General features: G+C 35.9%; 2 protein-coding genes across 5 annotated transcripts in view; one reads left to right on the forward strand and one right to left on the reverse strand.

The window, feature by feature from the left end:
• The window catches only part of ssh1a (slingshot protein phosphatase 1a), a 52,540-nt gene extending 49,033 nt beyond the window's left edge, over positions 1-3,507 (reverse strand). Inside the window, exon 1 of the mRNA XM_051109158.1 lies at positions 3,107-3,507. Within this exon, the coding sequence (XP_050965115.1) occupies positions 3,107-3,187 (81 nt within the window). The 5' untranslated portion in view covers positions 3,188-3,507. The remainder of the gene's footprint in view (positions 1-3,106) is intronic.
• A 968-nt stretch (positions 3,508-4,475) lies between these two features.
• On the forward strand, positions 4,476-17,669 carry LOC127165225 (D-amino-acid oxidase-like). 4 transcript variants are annotated; one of them, XM_051109602.1, is made up of 12 exons: positions 4,476-4,584; positions 4,956-5,056; positions 11,544-11,638; positions 11,737-11,851; positions 12,819-12,895; positions 13,095-13,160; positions 14,580-14,634; positions 15,139-15,240; positions 15,316-15,398; positions 16,320-16,437; positions 16,517-16,615; positions 16,897-17,669. In XM_051109602.1, the coding sequence occupies exons 2-12, from the start codon at positions 4,958-4,960 to the stop codon at positions 17,026-17,028; spliced, it is 1,041 nt and encodes a 346-aa protein (XP_050965559.1). In that variant the 5' UTR covers positions 4,476-4,584; positions 4,956-4,957; the 3' UTR covers positions 17,029-17,669. The 4 variants fall into 4 exon arrangements, with proteins under 4 accessions (XP_050965559.1, XP_050965561.1, XP_050965560.1 ...); XM_051109604.1 differs by lacking the exons at positions 11,544-11,638; positions 11,737-11,851; positions 12,819-12,895; ... (3 more) ...; positions 15,316-15,398; positions 16,320-16,437 and adding exons at positions 5,295-5,409; positions 5,529-5,605; positions 6,652-6,717; ... (2 more) ...; positions 7,216-7,295; positions 7,433-7,550 and having other exon boundaries at positions 4,482-4,584; positions 4,956-5,151; XM_051109603.1 differs by lacking the exons at positions 11,544-11,638; positions 11,737-11,851; positions 12,819-12,895; ... (4 more) ...; positions 16,320-16,437; positions 16,517-16,615 and adding exons at positions 5,295-5,409; positions 5,529-5,605; positions 6,652-6,717; ... (3 more) ...; positions 7,433-7,550; positions 7,635-7,733 and having other exon boundaries at positions 4,484-4,584; positions 4,956-5,151.
• The last annotated feature ends 220 nt before the right edge of the window (positions 17,670-17,889 follow it).

The raw sequence follows: 17,889 nt of genomic DNA on the forward strand, positions 1-17,889 counted from the left end.
TCTTTATCGCTATTGTTAGTTAATGGACTATGTGTAAATAGTCCTTTAGATTTAACCACAATATGTGACCCTGGACACCATAAAACCAGTCATAAGCATCCATTTTTTGAGATTAATAAATAAGCTTTCCATTGATGTATGGTTTGTTAGGATAGGACAAAATTTGGCCGAGATACAACTATTTGAAAATCTGTAAAATGAAGGTGCAAACGTAAAGTTGTCCAAATTAAGTTCTTAGCAATGCATATTACTCATCAAAAATTGAGTTGATATATTTAGTAAATTTCCTACCGTAAATATCTTCATGGAACACGATCTTTACTGGCATAAAAGAAAAATTGATAATTTTGACCCGTACAATGTATTGTTGGCTATTGCTACAAATATATCCATGCTACTTATGACTGGTTTTGTGGTCCAGGGTCACATATAGACTTAAACGTTAAAGATCTAAACATAATCAGTTAGGTTTTAGTCGAACTAAGAAGCAAAAAGACAACATTTCCTAAAAGTTTCAAGAATATTAATAATCTGACCTTGGTATTGTTACAGAAACTCAATTAAAGTATAATTTATACTCTGAACTGTGTGTATATGATAATAATAACACTCAAATATCCAAAATTCATTATGTGTTAGTTAGTCTCATAGTACAGTATCCATCAGACCATGTCACTGTTCTTTGTGCTCTCCCATTTAAATCTGTAGATCTTGCGCCCCCTACTGGGTGTACCTAGTAAAATGGATTTCTAAGGCAACTGTGATGTCAAAGAAACTATTATGAAGGTGGGGTACTTTCATGGAGAGAAGACAATTAAAACCTACAAGAAAATTGCTTTTCACTTTCCAAAACCACCACCTGAGAATCACTAACAATGAAAAGCAATACAGCTCTCCTGGTGAGACTGGCTAAAAGGGTCTCGCTCCTACTGAAAAGGTAAAAACAGGAGGCCTTTCATCGCATGAGAGGAGCTTAGCTGTGCCAGGGCACAATGACTTAGATTTAAATTTCTGTCAAGCAGAAATGCAGGCCTTAGGGGGGAGACCTTTAACTTTCACACAAAGAACGGCAGCTCATAAAGAGCCACCTGTGTAACAAAATTTGAATGCCTGCAAATCTGCACCATACAGATATAGCAGCAATGATAATGAAAGTACAGCACGTGATAACACGCTAGGTGCATGTGTGGAAGCACAAATTAGGAACTGTGAGGAATAGGGAAGGCAATGTTTAGTATTTCTGTTGTTGGTTTCTTTGTACACACAATAGCTCATTACTGAAAAGCACCCAAGCTTTTAACAGTTCCCCTTGTAAAACAGCTTGACCAAATGAATGGAAACACACAGTCCAACACAATATCATGAACCAACTTCTCCCTGTACTACTACTGCTGCTACTACATACTGTACAATGACAGGAGCATGATATTTTAAATATAAATAAATATAAACAAAATGTAGTTGCATATAAACATCTTGCCATTTAAAAGTTAACTTTGTTGAAGTTTAGCTGGTTCTTTTTCATCTGACTAATAACAATTAAGTTGTGTCTGTATATAATATATAAAATGTGTGTGTTTTGTTTTGATGTACTTTCAATTAATATTTTTAAGTGAAATTACAATAAACATTAACAGTAGTGTGTATATAAAGTTTATAAACAGTCTCGAAAAATCTCAAGCAATGTTGTATAGAGATAATGGAAAGAAGAGAACACAGACGCTAATAACATTACAGATATCATTCAAAGTATACACACTTTAGATATATTTTAAGATACATTTTTAAGAACATGTGAACTTTTATTTTTTTGGTGATCCTGGACCACAAAACTAGTCTTAAGTAGCACAGGTGTATTTGTAGCAACAGCCAAAAATACACTGTATGGGAAAAAATATTGATTTTTCTTTGTATGCCAAAAATCGAAAGGATATTATGTAAAGATCATGTTGCATGAAGATATTTTGTAAATTTCCTGCCATAAATATATCAAACGTTGATTTTTGATTTAAAGTTGTCCAAATTAAGTTCTTAGCATTGCTTCATTTGGACAACTTTAAAGGCGATTTTCTCAATATTTTTATTTATTTTTTTATTTTTTTCACACTCAGATTCCAGACTTTCAAAGAGCAGATTAGTATCTCGACCAAATATTGTCCTATCCTAACAAACCGTATATAATCAATGGAAAGCTTATTTATCCAGCTTTCAGATGATGTACAAATCTCACAAAAGGGTCACAAACAACATAACATTTCTAAAACAAAGTACATAGTTTGTATTACTTTTATGTTTGTGCTTTGCAAAGCACCCTGACTCACTCAACTGTATGACAAGGCTGATCACGTGATGTCAACATTGCGGCGCCCATGAAGCGACGAAGCGCTCCAAACAAAATTGAAAAAAAAAAAAAAAAAAGTATTTTACGCACGGCTGATATGTCTTAAGTTTTTATTTTCTGTGGGTGTACATAATTTTTAATGATTTTTCCCAAAAATGTCATTCATTTATCTATATAGCGTTTTAGTAGAACATACTGAGTGCACCTTTAAGGCCTGGGATGTTATTATCCATCAATAATCCTTAGTTAAACCAGTCTGTACCAAACAAAACGGTGTTTTTGTGATTTGTTCACTAAAATCAGACATATTCTTTCGCAATCATTAAACCACAAATTGCAGGACAGCCTGGAAACAAGCCTGCTCAATAAAACACTATAGTCCTGCCCAACACTTCCTCTTGGCGACAGGATTCAACTCAAAAGCATCACATCTACACCTGAACTAAAAACACTGCCTGCCAGCCGAGATTAGGCACCATCACCAAACACACGAGATGAAGGCAAATAATCAAGTCAAGAATTATATTTATGCCATGTATTGTGCACAAAACGCCCAAAGGCGAATCATGTCATCTCACAACAGCAGACAGACGCAGTGACACAGCGTTCAATCCTCCATCAACCCTGATGGCATCCCGCTAGTTAGCTCTACAGCCTGAGCTGTATTAGCATTGGGCCTACGTGACTCAAATATATGGGTCCTGTTATGTTTTTATTAATAATTACATCATTACATCTTATCCCAGCGTGTTTATTTCCGCTTACCTCCCCCGCGTTGGTGGTGGCGGTGCTGGAAGTGGACGCCGCGCTGGGAGTGGGCGAGCGCTGCAGGGTTACCAGAGCCATGGATGGAAATCTCCCAGCACAACGGCCAGTCTATCTGTCACAAGCTAAACCGACTAGCGGATTTTCCCCTAGCAGCAGCGCCAGATATACGGGGATTGCGCTGTAACTCCACGCGTTTGAAGGGACCGCTGTTAAAAGACCATGGCTGAGCCGCAGTTTGGCGTTTTTTGTGTCGCTGATTCCGTTTTGACATGAGCTGGATGATGTTTTGGCTTCTCACTTCTCACTTACTGCCGCATGTGGCAGAAACTCGGACTACTGCTGCTACCTTCAGCTCATACAACCTATAGCGGTGCCTGCCTCTGTTGTGAACGAATCGGTGTTTTTGAATGAATCGTTTAAGTGAACGATTCAGTTCCATATTTTTCAATCACCGGGTCCCTCCCTTTCACAAAGACTGATTGTAGTGTAGACCAATAGAATTCGAGTATGGACTGTGTGGGCGCATCTCATTGGCTGGGCTTACTGAACAAACACGCCCTTCACTAAACGAGTCATTGTTTTGATTCTGGACGAGGCAGTTCGTTGGATATTTGAATGAACTGGGAGTCTAGTAGCCTACTTCCTGTATGTGGGAAAATAAGGATGTTACTGAAATTCGGTCTATTCAGGCTACCATTATTTTTTTATAGCTTGATAAAAGCTATGCCATACATTTGACAAAATGAATGTACAATGATAGATCTCCAACTGTAGAAAAAAAACGCCTAGGCTGTTTCTAGTGTATTTTTGATGATGTTCGTAAACGAATAATTACATCATTACGTCTCATTGATTCAGTAACTCCGGTGAGTCAATATCACACAAAAAACACTTGTCACTGGTCGCCACCTACTGGCGTATAGCTATAACACGCTTGGCCACTGAACTAATATGAATCTTTTTTTTACCGAACGGAGATTTGAGCTACTGAATCAACTGAACTGAATCAAAATACCCACTACTAATAAGTGTTTGGGAAAACTAGGCTAATTTTATTTGTCATTAGTGTTATTTGTGTAGTGTTGTTAATTACCAAATAAATCTTATGAAAATATTATTAAGATAAAAGAACATATTACTTATAATACTGACCAAACTCTTATGAATTCTTATGCCCTATGAATTAATTTATTTGTTCAAGTGTAATATTTAACAGATATCTTGAGGGGGCAAATAGAGACTGGTCCTAGTGTAACGTGGTGGACTTTACCCCATAATCAAAACTTTAAACTCAAACTCAAAACAGCTACATTATGGAAGTTACTGAATGGGGAATGAAGTTAATTAGTAAATTCTGGCTTCTGCTTAAAATGGTCTGTCACTGCATTGCACAAGGCAGTGCATATAAGAGAGGGAGAGAGTCAAGAAGAGCTCTGGGACTTTTTGGACAAAAACGTCTGGTGAACTTAATTCAGGTGAGTGAAAATGTGTTTCATTTATGGATTCTTTCCAGCTTGGTATTACAGTACATGCAATGTATTACCTTTTAAACGATTTTCTTTCTTGGAAATACACATGCATCTTTTAGAAAAAAAAGTACTATTTTTATCAATATTAAGTAAGCTGCAAGATTAAACACATGGCAGTATTGGTGATTGGTGACATTAAAATAGATAGGGCTAAATTTTATTTGCAAATAGGATACCAAAGCAGAAACTAATTTAAGAAATAAAAACAATGAAAAACTGCTACAAAAAAAGCCTATGAAAAACTTTCCCACATGCATAAAACAAATTACGTTTTCTAATTTACTCAAGATGTAATGCATTTGCACTTTTTTCTGCAGACATGAGGGTGTGCATCATTGGAGCGGGGGTCATTGGTCTCTCCACCGCTCAGAGCATCTACCAGCACTTCCACGGCAGGGTCACCCCCCTCACCATAGAGGTGTATGCTGATGTCTTCACTCCACTCACCACTAGTGACGGGGCAGCTGGATTCTGGCAGCCGTATCTCTATGACAAGGGGAACGTGCAAGAAACGTGAGGTTTTATTTGTGTGAAGGCGTTTTTAATTGTCACTGAATCAGCTGAAGCACATCCTTATGTTTCTCAATTATCCTGAAGAACCTAGGACCCTTTTTATTCAGTAGCAGCAAGTAAAATGTTTTATTTTATTTTCTCAGTAAATGGAACAAAGAGACATTTGACTATCTACTAAGTTGCCTCAGCTCCCCAGATTCAGTGAAAATGGGAGTCTTCCTTCAGTCTGGCTACAAGCTGTGCACTGAAACTGCACCAGTAAGAACACTGTCATTAGTTAAAATGTTTTATATTCAGTAGTTGACATTGACATTTCATTGAACAGTGCTATATTTTTAGATATATTTTGTAGATGTCTGTTTGCTACCCTCAAACAGGACCCTTCATTTAAAGATGCTGTGTTGGGTTTTCGCCAGCTAACTAAACGTGAATTAGACATGTTCCCAGGATACAGGTACTTATCAACTGAATCTGATCAATTTTGATAATGAAAATTGCTGACCTTGTTATTGTTAAAGTCCTGTACAACAGGACATTCTGACTGAATCAGTGCAGACCTATACAGATGAGGTCAAAAAATTTGCAGAATCTGCAAAATCTCTTATTTTACCAAAATAAGAGGGATCATACAAATTGCATGTTATTTTTTTAATTAGTTCTGGTCTGAATAAGATATTTCACACAATAGACATTTACATATAGTCCACAAGAAAAAATAATAGTTGAATTTATAAAAATGACCCCATTCAAAAGTTTACATATGCTTGATTCTTAATATTGTGTTGTTACCTGAATGATCCACAGCTGTTTTTGTTGTTGTTTGTTTGTTTGTTTGTTTAGTGATAGTTGTTCATAAGTCCCTGAACAGCTAAACTGCCCGCTGTTCAGAAAAATCTTTCAGGTCCCATAAATTATTTAGTTTTTCAGCATTTTTGTGTATTTGAACCCTTCCCACATCTCCATTCTGTTCAAAAGTTTACACCCATGGCTCTTAATGCATTGTTTTCTGTAATAGTAGCATATGAAAAGATGGATCTCAAAATCATACAGTCATTGTTGGAAAGGGTTCAAATACACAAAAATGCTGAAAAACCAAAGAATTTGTGGGACCTGAAGGATTTTTCTGAAGAACAGCAGGCAGTTTAACTTAAACAAGGGACTCATGAACAACTATCACTAAAAAAAAAAAAAACAGTATAAGAATCAAGTGTATGTAAACTTTTGAGCAGGGTAATTTTTAATTTCAACTATTATTATCTTTTGTGGACTATAAGTAAACATCTTTTATGTGAAATATCTTATTCAATAAATAAAAATAACATGCATTTTAAATGATCCCTAAATAATTAACATTTTGCACATTCTGCAAGGTGTATGTAAACTTTTTGATTTTAGCTGTATACTATTGGTGTTAAAGGTTCATATTTAATTTTAGCAGAGTGTAAATATAATAGGTCTAAGTGTCATATCAACATTCCATTTCCACCTTTCCTCTTTCAGTTTTGGGTGGTTCAACACCAGTATCATGATTGAAGGAAAGACATACCTGCCCTGGCTTATGCACTGGTGAGAGATCTGGGATGATTATATATATATAAATATAAATATTAAATGATATATATAATTTCTGATGTTCTCTATACAGGTTAAAACAAAGAAATATCAAGTTTCATCAGAGAAAGATTGGTTCATTTAAAGAGGTTTGCACATTTGTTGAACTGTTTAATTTTTAAACCACACTCAAAAAAATAAATAAATAAATAAATAAATAACAATCATTCTGTCTGAATGGCCCCTAAGACTGTGAACATCATCTATCCTGTTGTAAAGTGACTGTAATTTTCAAAAAAAAAAAAAAAAAAAAAAAAAAAAAGTTGCCAGTTAGTGGTGCTGATGTAATCATCAACTGCTCCGGTGTCCGATCAGGAGACCTCCAGCCTGATCCTGAGCTCCAGCCAGCCAGAGGACAGATCATTAGGGTGAGGTTTAGTGGATAAAAATCAATCAGGGTTTCAGTTTTAAACAGAACAGTTTTATCTTTGATTCTGTGCTGTTTGTAAACAGGTAGATGCTCCCTGGTTAAAACACTGGATCTCCACACATAATTTCTCTTCCAGAGGTAATTCAACATACATTTTACCTGGGTGAGTTCATTTTATTATTTTATCACAGTCAATGTATATATGAAAAAAAAACACATTTAGAGGTATTTGAAAACATGCTGTGCTGGTAGTTTTGTCACAGGACAGATGCACATGACCTTTTTGGTTTGTTTCTGCAGGAGTCGTTTAGTCACTGTGGGTGGAGTTTTCCAAGTAGGAAACTGGAATCTGCAGAACAGTTCTGTGGACCATAAAAACATCTGGGAAGCAGCCTGTAAGCTTGAGCCCAGTCTACAGGTAGATCCCATGTTGTCAAAATCTGTTATTTAAAAAGTGATTTTCCATATTTCCAAAGATTTGCGCAATTTTCTTTCTCTTTAGCATGCACGGATTGTGGAAGACTGGACTGGTCTCAGACCTGCACGCAGCAAAGTTAGACTGGAGAGAGAGACCATACAATCTGGACCAACCTCGTTTGAGGTGAGCTCATAGTAAAAGAGCAGTATTTCTTTTCCTTAACTTTTTTTTTAAAACACCAATCTGTTTTCTTTCACCTCAGGTCATTCATAACTATGGACATGGAGGTTTTGGACTGACCATCCATCGTGGATGTGCTGAGGAAGCTGCTTCTCTCTTTGGTCAGATCCTGGAGCAGAAAGGCCTGCTAGCACACTCTAAATCATGTCTCTAATAGATCTACGCCACTGGATAATGTTATCTACAGTATCAATTTTATTCTCATTCTAATCGAATAACCATTGTCATACTGATTTCAAGAGATAATGAATCTCCAGAATTAAATACATTTCTCTATATTAATCTCCACTAATCTATAATAAAGATACATGAACTCACTTTTATATTTTGAAGCATGGTTTATTGTTAACTTATCATAGGCTACATGTACATCCAGTGCAGTGGCAAGAGATCTGTGCACACAGACACAAAACGTGTGTCTGTGTGCAGACACAGACACACAAAACAGACACAAAACCCTCAGATCCTTTGAACATGTGAGAGTGATTTCATGTGTTAAAGTGCAGTTTGTCATGTTTCAGATCTATTTTCTGTTGTAGTTCTGGGAATGGGGCAAAAGGGAAGTATTTTGTGATTGGAATCTATTCCACTCCAATTCTCTGGTCAAGAGGTTCATAAAAAGAAAGTTTGCAACTTTTGTTGGTGAAATGTTTCATTATCAATAGACTGATTTAAATATCATGGGTTTTTTTTTTTCGGTTTGATAAAAATATACTTTTAGTGAGTCAGCTCTTAGATGAATGGAGGTGTCCTCCTCTTATGAAAATTTTATGCAAGAATTTTCTTTTCCAGTTCCCCCAAAAGGAATATGCCATTGTTTTTGGTGCAATTCCTGATTGTATCCAACCTTTATTCAAGCCTGGTCCTAAAGGTTCTTTATGCTCTTCTGTTTTTGACAACACAGATTAATTTAATTTATTTTATCAAAGTTGCGTACAACAAGGTTTTATTATTTTGGATTTCCGTATACTTGTGTTAGTCTTTGGAATAACATATTTAATGATAAAGTATGGGAAGATGTCTGGCTTCTTCATTTTTTTCATTATCCAAAACTGCTACCCAGTAAATCATAAACTTTCTGAATTTAAAAAATTTCCCTCAAGTGCTCCTTTTCTTCAGTTTGAACAGTTACTCATTTGTTTTGAAACTGTGCTTATTGCAAAGTATTTTGGGGTGACTCTAATTTTGTTAAAAATATCTTTATTCATAACCCCCAAAATGTGTTTTTGGTTACTCTCTGAAATTAGACCCTTCTCACTTCAAATTTACAATTATGTGTTGCTATTTCTTGCAAAATTTTACTTTCATAAATGTGAAATTTCCAAAAAAATATTATTTTCAAAAATATTTCTATACATAACACAATTTAACATACAATACATCCAAAATGTAAAAACATGCCATCTAATCTGCATTAATGGAACACTGTAAACCTGTAGATAATTCAGCTGATCTTCCTGTTGATCTTCTATAGTTTATACATGAAACACATTCCAAGGGAAGAGTTCACCAAACCTGTTTTGAAAAAAAAATGAAACTTCTTCCGTATAAATGGAAGTCAGTGGCATGAAAAGTGTATTGTGACAGCGCCTTTACGAACAGCATACTAGCATACTACTCTTACTCTTTCTGACATGTAAAAATAGCAAGACCAGTGTTCAGAATTCAGTCCATACCGCACATTTTTTATAAGTTAGTAATGTTAAGTTATTTATGTAATGTGGGAAAAGGTTTAAGCTTTTGCTTAAGATCTGTTCATGCAAGACAGGAAATAAGAACCTACTTGGGACAATGTCAGTCTCACTTTGGAGGTAAGACAAAAAAGTTTGGTGAGTAAAGCTTTCCTTTACTGAAAAATCTTATCTTGAATACATTCATACTCTAATCTTGTTAGTAGTTTGTAGTGTCCATATGGGAATTTACAGGCTTTCTTTTTTCCAAGTAACTTTTTAGACCATACAGTCAGTCATTATTCAAATGGAAAAAGAGGCATTCACTTACACTACCAGTCAAAAGTTTGGACATACCCTCTCATTTAATGTTTTTTCTTTATTTTCGTGACTATTTACATTGTAGATTCTCAGTGAAGACATCAAAACTATGAATGAACACATATGGAATTATGTAGTAAACAAATAAGTGTGAAATAACTCTAGATATGTTTCATATTTTAGATTCCTCAAAGTAGCCACCCTTTGCTTTGTTGACAGCGCTGCAAACCCCTGGCCTTCTCTCATTGAGCTTCATGATGTAGTCACCTGAAATGATTTTCACTTCACAGGTGTGCCTTGTCAGTGTTCATTTGTGGAATTTCTTGCCTTCTTAACGGGGTTGGGACCATCAGTTGTGTTGTGCAGAAGTCAGGTTGGCACACAGCTAGACAGCCCTATTTGACAACTGTTAGAATTCATATTATGGCAAGAACCAATCAGCTAAGTAAAGAGAAACGACAGTCCATTATTACTTTAAGAACTGAAAGTCAGTCAGTCTGGAAAATTGCAAAAACTTTGAAAGTGTCCCCAAGTGCAGTTGCAAAAACCATCAAGGGCTACGACGAAACTGGCTCACATGAGGACCGCCCCAGGAAAGGAAAACCAAGAGTCACCTCTGCTGCTGAGGATAAGTTTATTTGAGTCACCAGCCTCAGAAATCGCAAGCTAACAGCACCTCAGATCAGAGCCCAGATTAATGCCACACAGAGTTCTAGTAGCAGACACATCTCTACATCAACTATTCAGAGGAGACTGCGCAAATCAGGCCTTTATGGTCAAATAGCTGCTAAAAAAAACACTACTAAGGAAAAGCAACAAGCAGAAGAGATTTGTTTGGGCCAAGAAACACAAGGAATGGACATTAGACCAGTGAAAATCTGTGCTTTGGTCTGATGAGTCCAAATTTTAGATCTTTGGTTCCACCCGCCATGTCTTTGTGCGACGCAGAAAAGGTGAACGGATGGTCTCTACATGCATGGTTCCCACTGTGAAGCATGGAGGGGGAGGTGTGATGGTGTGGGGGTGCTTTGCTGGTGACACTGTTGGGGATTTATTCAAAATTGAAGGCACACTGAACCAGCATGGCTACCACAGCATCCTGCAGCGACATGCCATCCCATCCGGTTTGCATTTAGTTGGACCATCATTTATTTTTCAACAGGACAATGACCCCAAACACACCTCCAGGTTGTGTAAGGGCTATTTCACCAAGAAGGAGAGTGATGGAGTGCTGCACCAGATGTCCTGGCCTCCACAGTCACCTGACCTAAACCCAATCGAGATGGTTTGGGATGAGATGGACTGCAGAGTGAAGGCAAAAGGGCCAACAAGTGCTCAGCATCTCTGGGAACTCCTTCAAGATTGTTGGAAAACCATTTCAGGTGACTACCTCATGAAGCTCATCGAGAGAATGCCAAGAGTGTGCAAAGCAGTAATCAAAGCAAAGGGTGGCTATTTTGAAGAATCTAAAATATAAAACATGTTTTCAGTTATTTCACACTTTTTTGTTTACTACATAATTCCATATGTGTTCATTCATAGTTTTGATGTCTTCAGTGAGAATCTACAATGTAAATAGTCATGAAAATAAAGAAAAAACATTTAATGAGAGGGTGTGTCCAAACTTCTGACTGGTAGTGTAATTATCACCTTTCTGTAGACACGAGGGTGTGCATCATTGGAGCGGGGGTCATCGGTCTCTCCACTGCTCAAAGCATCTACCAGCACTTCCACGGCAGGGTCACCCCCCCTCACCATAGAGGTGTATGCTGATGTCTTTACTCCACTCACCACCAGCGACGGCGCAGCTGGATTCTGGCAGCCATATCTCTATGACAAGGGGAACGTGAAAGAAACGTAAGCTTTAATTTGTGTGAAAGTGTTTTTGTATGTGGCATAGAATGGCAAATTAATTAGTTGGAGTACATCCTTGTGTGTTTTTTATTCTTTTTCAGTAAATGGAATAAAGAGACATTTGACTATCTACTAAGTTGCCTCAGCTCTCCAGATTCAGTCAAAATGGGAATCTTCCTTCAGTCTGGCTACAATCTGTGCACTGAACCTATGCCGGTGAAAACATTAGATTTCTTTATAATGTGATAACAGAATGGAATAAAAAGGCCAATTCATGCCTCACAGACAAACAAGTTGGCTGTTGAAACCCAACAAACATGTCTGTGCGGTGTGACTTTGTTTTGAATTAACTGCAAGTTCTGGTGCATAGAACATGGTTGTCAGACAGGGTTGTCAAGTCTGCATGGGTGAAAGCTTTAAAATAGTGCATAAATTACATTTGACTGAAATGCTTGTATTTAAACATTTTGCATTCTATCTATGATAGAGTGTGCTAGATGTTTATGTGTTTATGATCAGTGTGCCTCAAAAGTGACTGTAAAATATGTATTTTAGATATGGAAATGGCATATTCTGAGTTTTGATATTTGGGATATGGTCATTGTGCGTCTTTAGGCTGTTTTTTGACTTTTGGGCTTTCAGTGGCATTATTTCAAGCACCGACTTTCAAAGACAACCTGTTTAACACAAAATTTGTTTATTCTCATTTAAAATTTCAAATTCAAAGGGAATAAATGAAGACAGTTATATGTCGTAATAAGCCTATGTTGAAGTAGTAGATTCGTCTTTCGTCGTCTAGAGAGTATATGCAGCGTAATGCAGCATCAGATGCCGAAAGCTCTGTCAGTTTTTACTTTCACTTTCTTTATAATGAATTTACTGAGGTTAAGACATTCACCGGCATAACTCTTACACAAAAGTTTGCACGTTGCTTGTGTGATATCCATTGGTTCGCCTTCATGGTTTAAAACAAAAATATTTCCAATATTGCGACGTAGGCCTAATCAGCAGTCCCGCAGAGCACTATATTGTACAGCTGAATAAAAGAAGTGGTCAGAATCAAAAGATCTGAACATCCACTTTAAATTGCTAAGGCCACTCTCTGGCATTAGTGAAAACCAGTATAGAATTAGGGTATTTGTGACAATGACTGCAATATCTCTGCTCCCCTCATATTAAACAGGACCCCTCATTTAAAGACACTGTGTTGGGTTTTCGCCAGCTGACTGAACGTGAACTAGAAATGTTCCCAGGATACAGGTACTTATCAACTGCATCTCATCACATCAAAGCTATTTCCATAATTTTATGCTGCTGACTTTTGTTGTTATACCATTTGATGGTTGTAGTAATTATTTGGTTTTGAATAAAACTGCATGAATGTAAATATATTTAATCATACATTGGATTTGTGAATGTAATGTTTGTCACTTTTCCTTTTTTTATTTTTATTTTTCACTTTTGGGTGGTTTAACACTACTCTCTTGATTGAAGGAAAGACATACCTGCCCTGGCTTATGGACTGGTGAGAGATTCCTGTTATCTAATCTAGAACAAGAATGAAACAGAATAAAACAGTGGAGTTTAAGAGTCCACGATGAGCGTGGAAATCTTTACATTTAAAAAAAAATAAGATTAATAAATATTTAGACTGAAAATGGATAAGTAATAATTCAATTTTAACTTTCCAAGTTAAAAGGCACACCGGATGCTCATTTTTCACAAGTTGGTATGATTCTTTAGGGTCTTCATGAGATGTCTGCAACATACTTGGGTATGTCTCTTTAAATAATAATGAGCCACTACTTACCCCTTGCCTCCATTTTTTGTATATTTGGTGACGCGTTGCCATTAAAAACAAAAATAATCCACTGCATCCATAGTGGCTATGATGTTGGGATAAAATGGCAGACAATGTACAACTGGCTGAGGGCCAAAATATGCAAATACAGGACAGTCCATCAGCGGTTGTGGGCAGGGCCTGAGCAGTGTGATGTCATACAGTTTAGAAAATCAAAATGGCTTGATAATTGAGACTGTTTAGGTTTTTTTGGGATTAAAGAAAGAGTGAATGGATTTTTATCATTGTATGGTGGTTGTGTCCACACACTGATAATTCGTACACATTTGGAAGCAAACACCATCTAAAAGTAAATTTTGCATCCAATGTCCCTTTTAAAGTGTCTGCACATACATATCTTATACATGCACATTTTTACATGAATGTTCTTATTCTTCAGTTTTACTTTACAGACAAAATAAAACATTTACATACACCTTGCAGAATCTGCAAAATGTTAATTATTTTACCAAAATATTTTTATTATTTAGTACTGACCTAAATAAGATATTTCACATAAAAGATGTTTACATATAGTCCACAAGAGAAAAAAATAGCTGAATTTATAAAAATGACCCCATTCAAAGTTTACATACACTTGATTCTTAATACTATGTTGTTACCTGAATGATCCACAGCTGTGTTTTTTGTTTAGTGATAGTTGTTCATTCAGAACCCACAAATTCTTTTTTGAGCATTTTTGTGCATTTGAACCCTTTCCAATAATAACTGTATGATTTTGATATCCATCTTTTTTTACATTTTCTTATTTTGCCTAAATATATATATTTTTTCATTTACTACTGCCCTTCAGAAGCTACAGAAGATAAACACTAAACTAAAAAAAAAAACTAACTAAAAAACTGTATTAAGAATCAAGTGTATGTAAACTTCATTTTTATAAATTCAACTATTATTTTCTCTTGTGGATGTAAACTTTTGTAGATGATATAGACTTCAACTGTATATGCATCAGAATAACCATTGTTCATTTATATAGTTATGTAAAATCTGTACTAAATGTGTAACTCATTCAGTATGACTCTTTTCCTACAATGATCAACACTATCTTTGACACTTTGGCCACATTTTTGTTTTCTGCAGGTTGAGACAAAGACAGGTCCAGTTTTATCAGAGGACAATTGGCTCATTTAAAGAGGTTTGAGGAATTCCATTTTCATTTTAATTGATCGTTTTTGTACACTACTGTTCAAAAGTTGGAGCTCAGTAATATTTTTTTTAAAAGAAATTCAGAAAGAACACAGTAAATTATTCAGACATGTACAATGTGACAAAAGATTTCTGTTTAAAATAAATACTTTCTTTAGAACTTTCTATTTATCAAGAATTATAGATTTAAAATGCATCACAGTTTCCTTAAAAATATTAAGCAACAATAAGAATAAGAAATGTTTCTTTAGCATCAAACAGCATATTAGAATAACAACACTTACCTACCCCAATCTTTTGAATGGTAGCGTATATGTTAACTTTATTGTTAAAAGCAGTACGGAAAGTGTAACACCTGGATAACTTTAACATTACATAGGTTTAGATGCACTAATAAATTAAACTGATGTTAAGATTCTGCTTGCCTTATCCCTTAAAGTGATTTTAATCATAAAATGTGTGTATTTGCAATGAAAAAAATAATGGGCTCCAGTTGGCAGATGGTGCTGATGTTATCATCAACTGCTCCGGTGTCCGATCAGGAAAGCTCCAACCTGATCCTGAGCTCCAGCCAGGCAGAGGACAGATCATTAGGGTAAGATTTAATAGGATATAAGTCAAACACAGTTAGAATTTTTACACAAAAACAGCATGCATTATATTTCAACAGGTAGATGCTCCCTGGTTAAAGCACTGGATCATCACACATAAGACATTAAAAATCTACGGGGACTCACCTTACATCATTCCTGGGTAAGCCTCTTTATGATGACATTGTGAATATATTCTCCAAAAACAGGCAGACATGCAGAGGTAATTGAAATATAGCTGAAATGAAAAATATAAATATTACATAAAATAACTAAAACTAAAATTAACTTAAATAAAAAAATCCATTCGCAACTAAAACTTAAATTAAATTAAAAAAAAAAAAAAAAACTGAAGATAAACGGAAATATACAAAATCTAATAAAAATAACAAAGCACATAACAAAACTGCTAAAACTTAAAGTTTCAAATTTAAACTAAAATATGAAAATAAAAGCTAATTCAAAATATTATTTTTACAATTTTACATAATATTAATAATACAAAAATAATAGTAATACTAAAATAACACACAACACATGCTCCTTTTTAACTTCTGTTTCTAATAAAGTGCAGTGTAGTCAGAGGCATCATGCCTGTCAGAAACATGCCCCCTCAGATTTTTGAGCCAAGTGAATTTTGAATGCAGCTTCCAAAGGCAAAAAATAGCTGAATAATATTTTCTATATTTGATACAATCGCACCAGTGTGATTAGATCGTTCAGTGCCTCACATCATCAGTTGCTAAATTTAAATCTGCGTTTGCTGGCTGGCACTGAGCCAGAGACAGATGTGCTTTTTACAGCGCTGTGCGTTATAACCAATCACCCACGATTTTGTTGAGCTTATGAATGCAATGACCAATCAGAGGCGTTCAGATGAGTCATCACTAAATTGCTGGTGTTTTCTTCACTAGCTAATAGTTAATGCGTTTGGGAATGTTTCTAATAAACATTCCCAAACGCATCACATGACGGCCTCTATTATTCAACCCCCCCCAATCTCATGCCCCCTCAGAAATAATGACTGCATGATACCCCTGATTGTGGTCTTGTTTTAGCAGTGATGTATACCTTGTTTCTGCAGGAGTCGTTTTGTCACTGTGGGTGGAGTTTTCCAAGAAGGAAACTGGAATCAGCATAACAGTTCTGCTGACCATAATAAAATCTGGGAAGCGGCCTGTAAGCTTGAGCCCAGTCTACAGGTAGTTTCAGCCATTTTAACCTTGCTACATTAGTGTTTGTTTGAGTGGCATGAGTGGATTGTTTTTTTCTTCTCTCTAGCATGCACAGATAGTAGAGGACTGGACTGGTCTCAGGCCCTCACGCAGCAAAGTTAGACTGGAGAGAGAGACCATACGATCTGAAAACACCTTGTTTGAGGTGAGTTCAAAGAATCACAATTACACTGAAGATCTGAAGCCATCTTTCAATGAAGAAAGATGCCATAAATAGCCAAGATAATTTATGATTAATACAGAGCCTCTAAATGGACATGCTACTGGAAAAATATATGAGATGGAAGGAAAAATTGATATTGTAGTATCATTACTGTAATTGGATATTCCAACTGCATTTGCCTTTGCTGGCAAAACCTTTGCTTTCCCCAAAGAAAATGATATGAAATGGGAGGAAAAACTATATTTTATAATGTTTTATTTTAGGTCATTCATAACTACGGACATGGCGGTTTTGGAATGACCATCCATCGTGGATGTACTGAGAAAGCTGCTCATCTCTTTGGTCAGATCCTGGAGCAGAAAGGCCTGTTAGCAGATTCTAAATCACATCTCTAATAGATCTATGCCTCTGGATAAGGTTATCTATCAAGTTTTATTCTCATTCTTATCTAACCATTGCCATACTGATTCCAAGAGGTAATGAACTTCCAGAATCGAATACATTTGTCTACATTTATCTGCACTAATCTATAATAAAGATACCTAAACTCACTTTCTTTTTTTGAAGCATGGTTTAATGTTATCATACATGTACATCCAGTGCAGTGGCAAGAGATCTGTGCAAACAGACACAAAATGTGGCACTAAATCACAAAAGACAATCAGCTCTCTGCACTCACAGGAACAACTGCACACTTCCCATCATGCCACACACATACCCACTGAAGATGACAGAAATACAAATAACTGAATATAGCAGCAGTCGAGCTGAAAAAACAAAGATTTTTGCTAAATGTTCAAATGTTAGGGAACATTATTTGAGTATTTAACATCCAAAGTATTTGACATCCATACATAAATAAGCTTGAAGCAGATGTTGACACCGTTCAGATATAAACATATTATCCCATTTTTACAATCTCTACACTGGCTACCTATTTAAGTTGTGTTAATGCAACCCAGAAATAATATAAATGTTTCTGAACTAAATGACTCACAAAAGTTTTCTTGCCACCTGCTGGTGTAATGATGTAACACAAGTGTATGAACTAATCTTTTTAGACAAAAAATTAAAAAGATTCGAATCACTAAGATGAATCAAAACTCCCACCACTAAGGCTGAATTGTAAACAGCGTACTAGCATAGTAAATTTTTTTTTTTTACTAGTTATAAAATAAGACATGTATTCAGTATCCAGCCCATACTGAACATTTACTGAATAGAACAACACGAATAGCGCCACCTCAACGTCACAG

Source organism: Labeo rohita, chromosome 5, assembly GCF_022985175.1.
Source record: "Labeo rohita strain BAU-BD-2019 chromosome 5, IGBB_LRoh.1.0, whole genome shotgun sequence".
Lineage (NCBI taxonomy): Eukaryota > Metazoa > Chordata > Actinopteri > Cypriniformes > Cyprinidae > Labeo > Labeo rohita.

Excerpts from the sequence above, each read along its gene's own strand:
- LOC127165225 (XM_051109602.1), top strand. The coding sequence starts at position 4,958 with ATGAGGGTGTGCATCATTGGAGCGGGGGTCATTGGTCTCTCCACCGCT. Across the intron at positions 5,057-11,543 it reads TCACCCCCCTCACCATAGAG|GTGTATGCTGATGTCTTTAC; the intron begins GTGTATGCTGAT and ends CTCACCATAGAG. Across the intron at positions 13,161-14,579 it reads CTGCCCTGGCTTATGGACTG|GTTGAGACAAAGACAGGTCC; the intron begins GTGAGAGATTCC and ends TGTTTTCTGCAG.